At 32.0% G+C, this 6,528-nt stretch overlaps 1 protein-coding gene across 3 annotated transcripts; it reads right to left on the reverse strand.

Moving 5' to 3' along the window:
* Nucleotides 1-950: 950 nt before the first annotated feature.
* Nucleotides 951-6,165, reverse strand: LOC145006082 (uncharacterized). Of its 3 annotated transcripts, none has more exons than XM_078965180.1 (14): nucleotides 5,921-6,165; nucleotides 5,721-5,765; nucleotides 5,449-5,628; nucleotides 5,271-5,340; nucleotides 4,674-4,870; nucleotides 4,409-4,484; nucleotides 4,246-4,329; nucleotides 3,816-3,895; nucleotides 3,362-3,491; nucleotides 3,159-3,218; nucleotides 3,002-3,052; nucleotides 1,967-2,125; nucleotides 1,726-1,858; nucleotides 951-1,368 (listed from the first exon to the last, which is right to left on the reverse strand). In XM_078965180.1, the coding sequence occupies exons 3-14, from the start codon at nucleotides 5,607-5,609 to the stop codon at nucleotides 1,196-1,198; spliced, it is 1,374 nt and encodes a 457-aa protein (XP_078821306.1). In that variant the 5' UTR covers nucleotides 5,610-5,628; nucleotides 5,721-5,765; nucleotides 5,921-6,165; the 3' UTR covers nucleotides 951-1,195. The 3 variants fall into 3 exon arrangements, with proteins under 3 accessions (XP_078821306.1, XP_078821305.1, XP_078821304.1); XM_078965179.1 differs by having other exon boundaries at nucleotides 5,721-5,776; XM_078965178.1 differs by lacking the exon at nucleotides 5,921-6,165 and having other exon boundaries at nucleotides 5,721-5,898.
* Between the last annotated feature and the right edge of the window lie 363 nt (nucleotides 6,166-6,528).

Consider the following 6,528-nt stretch of genomic DNA (forward strand, 5'->3'; position numbering starts at 1 on the left):
ATAAGTTCATAATTTACGCTTTTAACGCTACCTTCAGAAATCTTTACAAACTAACTCCAAAACGTACATTTTAATCCTTGATCCCATAAATTTCTTTCATAATAACTCCCTAAATTACAAATAAACCCTTCAGCCTTCAAATCTTTTCAATTTAATCCCGAACTTACTCTTTTAACTCCGACTTCTAAAATTCTTCACAATTTAGTCCGGGACTCACATTTACTAATTTATTTAAATAAACGGGGTGTTACACGGGGCCCATTGTATGTATAATATGTTGTATTTTAGGGAACTCACTAAGCTTTGTGCTTACGATTTTGGGATTGTACTATGATAGTTATTTTAACTCTGATATACTTTTAAATGGTTGAAAAAGATAAATGGTGGTTATGCTTGAATTAAAAATAAAATTTTTAGCTTATGATTTTCGGGTCGTTATATTGGAGATAAAAAAATTTCTGTACAATTATAATCATAAATGAATAAAACACATTTCATGAATACTAAGACTGTACATCTCATCAATAAATAAATAATACAAAAAGAAAATTACTATGTAGTCATGAACTATTTTTTCTTATTATCAAAATTAGTGGCGGGCCTTCAATCTTTCATTTAAGGTGAAAATATAATTTGTATAAAATTTGGTGAATAAGGGGTTATACTCAAAATTTTATATGTTTAGTTCTAATAAGTATAAAACTAAAGTATAATGACTATTTCTATAATGATAAATTAATAACGATGTTCCATTTTATTATTATTTTATAATCTTAAATGAATACCGATATTTCCACTTTATTATTATTCTATAATTATAAATTAATAACAATATTTTTCACTTTGTAGTGTATGGTTAGAATTCCATAATCATAAATGAATTAATTTAGATTATAAAAATACTTATAATAATTTAAGACCAAGCGAAAATATTTTATTTTTCTTAAAAATAACCTAAAAAAATCATGTTTGTTAATAATATAACCTTTATCCAATATAAAACCAATTGAAAAACTAAATTTTACATGAATGCAATATAACTAGGACGATTTAATACACAACTCCATATACTTTGCTTTCATAGCTCACATTTCCAAGAATCCACCCTTCATTTCCAATCAAGATCGTATCAATCGACGTAAATTCATAACTTCAATCAGCTTTAACACCAGAAGAAGAAGAAGAATTATGAGAGCTATTCCAAGAGAGGCACCTTCAAAGGTCTTAAACGGGGCCTCTCAAGCTTCATGGTGCATGTCACAACCACTCCGGCAACCGCACAAATTGCAGGCACAAGACCAAATCCATATCTTGAAACCGAAAAACATGAATACATAGGATTGCATTCCTTTAGTGGTTGAGAGGTGTCTGCAACATAAACACTATCATCAAGAACCGATAGTTTTGAATTTTTTATTTTAAATAGTTGATCTTGGATCGACTGATTGCTAATTAAATTCACCATCATTTGATGGACATTTGTTTTAAGATCTGATATGGGTTCTTGCAAGTATTCCTCAAGATTTGGCAAAGTATGTCCTTTTTGTTCTTTTTTAGCACAAGGTACTTAGGGTCTTGTTTCTTCTTTCCCACCAAGTATTGTCACGATAAAAGATATTTTTTTTAAAAAAAAACACTTGTGAAGAAGTTAATGGATGAAAAATAATAAATTATGGAAAATTTGTAAAAAGTTAGGACGAATTAAGTCAAAAAAAACGGCCTTACTTTGATACGATTCAAGTGCCCATAAAGCAAAGCCGCACGACATCTTCTCAAGAAAACTCAATGATCCATAAACAAAAGCACAACCTTTAACATCTTCACCAACAAGATAGCTTTGCATGCTTACCCCAGTAACCTATCATGTGACATATGATTATTGATTAAATAAAATTTAAAATAAATAGTATTCGGAGAAGATATATATATAGCATATATATATATATGGAAAGTCAAAGTGGTATACCGTTATTAGAGCATTTGCAATGCCGATGACTAATGAAAGTAAGTACATCATCTTCTTCGTGTTGCTTGGCATAAAGAAAATTGCTGAACCACAAAGTATCCACAAAACACCTCCAACCGAAAAGAAGACTTTCAGGCGTTGACCAGTCCATGTGAGCTCCTAGACATTACGTGTTTAAGTCAAGATTTAAGAATCTTTGACTTTGTAGAGTCAAACCAAGTACTTCAATTCATAAACGTTAAATACAGATGAATTATAGCTCTAAATTAACATCGAGATTTCTCAATTCTCATTATGTCGTTTATTGTGAAGTTACAGGTATGGTTAGTTTTCTTCGGAAAAACTATATATATTGACAGATTAAAATTAAAATTAAAATTCTATAATTTATCGTTACACTTTGGAATTCCAAACTGTATATCATATAAATCAAGAATCTTTGACATTGTAGAGTCAACCCAAGTATTCTCAAATTTCATGTGAAAAAATAATTTTTGTTTAACGTCGAGATTTTTCATTATGGGTATGGTTAGTTTTCTTCAAACCTAAACACACCGGCTCAAAATTCTGATCTAAAAGCATATACTTTGACTCTTGAAAGTCAAAATATGTCAATCGTAAATTAAGAATCTTTGACATTTCAGAGTCAAACCATGTACTTAACAAATGTAAGATTCATGTGAAAATTCGTTTCGAATTTATCATCAAGATTTCGCATCGCGTCATTTCTTATGAAGTTCAAAAGGGATACATAAATTTTCTTCTTAAAACTACATGCACCTGGTAAAAATCAAAAGCATAGGCTTTGACTCTCGAAAGTCAACATGTGTCGATCATAAATCAAGAATCTTTGACATTGGAGATTCATTCGAGTACTTCTCAAACGTAAAATTCATGCAACATTAAGATTGCTCATTGTTTTCTTTAGAAAACTAAATACATTGGTTCAAATTCTAATAATAAAAGCATCCGTTCTGACTCTCCAAATTCAAAATTTTCAGTCATAATATCAAGAAATGAGTTTCAAAATGGAACCTGTAGTAGAATGGATACAATGAAGCTGCAAATGTAGATCATGGCCGGAATCTACCAAAACACAGTTAATACGCCAAAAGTGAGCATCACATGATTCATATATTGTGGTGAAAGAGAAAATGTGATGATCAATATATCACCAGGTTCATATAAGTACCAATGCTTTAGAAGATTGGACCATTCTTAGATCGTTGATGACATAGAACGCGAGAAATGCCTATACTCCACAATGATAAACCAAAGTTATGCAATTCAGGAGTCTTGAAAGAGCATATAAACCTCAAACATGCATGGTTTCCCAAAATTGGAAATATATTGGTTGTTATGATATTTGAGATGAACAACTTAATGATATCGAACCTGTGAAACATTAGTTATTAACCGAGTGAACACATAGACAAGAGCAACTTGATAGTATAGAACTTTCTTAAACCAATAAGTCCATGCTATCTTTTGATAACCATACTCCCCATGAAAGTCTTCCTTCAATCTACAAACAACAAACATCCCAGTAGCTTTATAATAGCCAAAGTAGTTTGATATGAACATACCAATATAAAAATGAATACATTTTTCTTTCGAAGCTAAAATTCATGATTTTAATATCCAAATTGTTGCCAACATTGTTATGATTGTAAAAGGTTATTCTTCTAGCAACCACAACCACTCAAGGCCCACTCTGGATCATATATATATATATATATATATATATATATATATATATATATATATATATATATATATATATATATATATATATATATATATATATATAATGTGTAAATCATGTACACAAATTCATATGGTCAAATACCTCGGCTCTTTTGTCCCAATGTGAAACACGACCACGAAGCAGCATCCAATGAATATTGATGAGTACGCAATCCAACGATACTGAGAGACAATAATGAAATCCAAAAAAGGGCAATATATAAGTCGAGAAAGACTATTCGCTTCCTTTTGTTATACAATATGGAAACATAAGGCCTTTCTTATTTGACATGCATAAGACCGACACCAAATTAGTGTCAACGAGACAAAAATTACAAGTCTTTGTCCCACCCAAAATGGCCAAAATAACTCTCTCTTGATCTCTTGTCTAATCAAAAGAAGTGAATGCCCTCTTCACCCTCATCAATGAAAATATAGTTAGAAAGTTTGTCTGCTCTCATCTAGTACAATAATGTCTTATCCAGTCATGTCATGTCATGGGTAATAATTAACGAAAGCCATCATCTCAATACCTGATTCTCAACTTCACCCGTGGTTTTTGAAGGCCAAATGTGGAACACCAAGAAGGCAACCGCATATAAACTAAGGTTGGCAACCTATAAGATAACACTACTTTCTTATCATAGAACAATTTCATGGTAATCAAATGTTTTTATTCCTATAAAACTCACTTACCATTGAAAACGCGTTCCGACAACTAGTTAGCACAACCCTACTCGTCGAATTAAGGGTGATGCAATTCACCATAGACCTAAATTGAGCAACAATTAGCAAGTTCATAACACAATGACTTATACCCATAAAAATAACTCAATGAAACAAACTAAATCCATTATTTCTAACTTTCATTACCCAAAATGTGACATCATTTTTTGAAATACTTTTTGAACATCATTTAATTATCTGACACAAGATAAGAGCTTAAGAGAAACAAGATTACATGTGTGAGACTTGTGTAGCAGCCCATCCCACATTGAAGACAGCTGCGAAAAAGCTATAACCAATTGTTTGCAACCAAGTAGATTCATTGCCAAAAATAATACAAGGAACACATCCTCCAAATACAGAAGAGAACGAAATGGCCACCAGAATCGAACCTGCTGCATGCCATACCTTAAAATGCCCAAACCTGTCTATCTATGACAAACATCGAAAAAACAAACAAATGTTATAATTAAATCTACCATGAAACAAGAACATAAAGGCCCACTTGCTACATAGGACAAGACATATTTGGCATCCGATAGGACTGATGTGAGTGGGATAAAAATTGCAATGTTTTCTCCAACAAAAAAAGATAAAATTAAGTATAGAACTAGCCATTGAATGAAAACCACAGCATTTTGTTTTCTTGATGAAGTTTTGAACTGAATTTATGTATATGCCCACTATCAGTCACCATTATTATATGGAGTATTGTTTATCAACAATGAAGAAGTTTCATTATACAATATATCGATCCAAATATTGAAAACTTCATGTTTTTTTTTCAAATGGAAACTTGTAAAATATTATATTATCTGGTTTTCTAAGATACCAGTTCGCCAGCGAAAATGGTAGTGAATCCATCAGCTATCTGACCAGAAAGCATGACAATAGCAGCATTCCTTGAGAAGAAAAGACAGGATCAACACAATATATAACTTGTAAGTAATCCGATAAAAATCTGAAAACGATCTATTATTTATCAGATTCTAGTTTAATTTAGTGTTCACCTGGGGGATAATCCGATATCTGTCATGAAAACCAAAAGATAAGTAAACCAGCACGCAGCTGTTATGTCATTGAGCATATGACCGACGCCATAAAAGAAGACAGAGCCCCTCCCTAGAGCCACCGTCGACGACGACCCTTTTCCGGCCACCATATCAACCATGATGCTATAACAATTTAAGCTAGAGAGGAGTAAAGACACATAAGTACTCACTAAAACTTTTAATTTTGAAATCTTAGTAATACAGAAGAAGAATGAGACAAGATTCAGCACCTTTCAAAACGAAGGCATCAACTTCAAAAAATCTTGAATATCAATCTATGAATCAACTAAAAACATTAAAAAAAGAAAAGTGAATTCTTGGGAAACACCCTTAATTCTCAAGATTCTTTCGAATGTTCTTGTGTGTGTGCGATGATTGAAACTTAAAAGGCAGTGTTAATGGTGATAAAAGGTAAAGCAATCCAGAAGACCTTTGAATTGCGTGGCATTAAAGCAAGATGGATGGAAAATAAGGCATTGTGGAATTCAACGCAGACGGTGGTATCTTTGATCACTTTTTTTCAGCACTAGTGATGCTGAGTCTGCGGTGTGTGAGAGAGAAGGAGAAAGAGAGAAAGAGAAAGAGAGTTGGAATGATGAGATCTTTTCGGGAAGAAGGTAGGCGTCAAAAACCGCCCATACTAACCAATGTGATCCGGTCATTCCTATGACGTCTGTGGAATAAATGTAGTTTTAATAACATGCGGTTACGTTACGTGCCTCAAGCCGAAAGGAGATAGACATGCTTTGGTGGATGGTGAGCATTTCTATTTTTGGATATTTTCAATGTCACCCTTCTCATTATAGCCTTTACTTTTATTTTTATTTTTTAATTTTTTTTAAACGTAAATCTAATACATTCCTAAACTACTATTAATTTAATTTATGTTTCAGATTCGAGTTGAACCATTAATTTCGGGAAGAAAAAAAAAACATTTGATAATCGTTAGGCTAAAAACTCTTTGAAACAACATATGATGCTCTAATTGATATTTTCTTTATTAGATATAGCATTTATTGTCATCTACAATAAAAGCAA

Source organism: Lactuca saligna, chromosome 7, assembly GCF_052625555.1.
Source record: "Lactuca saligna cultivar CGN05327 chromosome 7, ASM5262555v1, whole genome shotgun sequence".
In the NCBI taxonomy this organism is placed as follows: domain Eukaryota; kingdom Viridiplantae; phylum Streptophyta; class Magnoliopsida; order Asterales; family Asteraceae; genus Lactuca; species Lactuca saligna.

Excerpts from the sequence above, each read along its gene's own strand:
- LOC145006082 (XM_078965180.1), bottom strand. The coding sequence starts at position 5,609 with ATGGTTGATATGGTGGCCGGAAAAGGGTCGTCGTCGACGGTGGCTCTA. Across the intron at positions 5,341-5,448 it reads GATATCGGATTATCCCCCAG|GAATGCTGCTATTGTCATGC; the intron begins GTGAACACTAAA and ends TTTCTTCTCAAG. Across the intron at positions 3,896-4,245 it reads CGGGTGAAGTTGAGAATCAG|TATCGTTGGATTGCGTACTC; the intron begins GTATTGAGATGA and ends ATTGTCTCTCAG.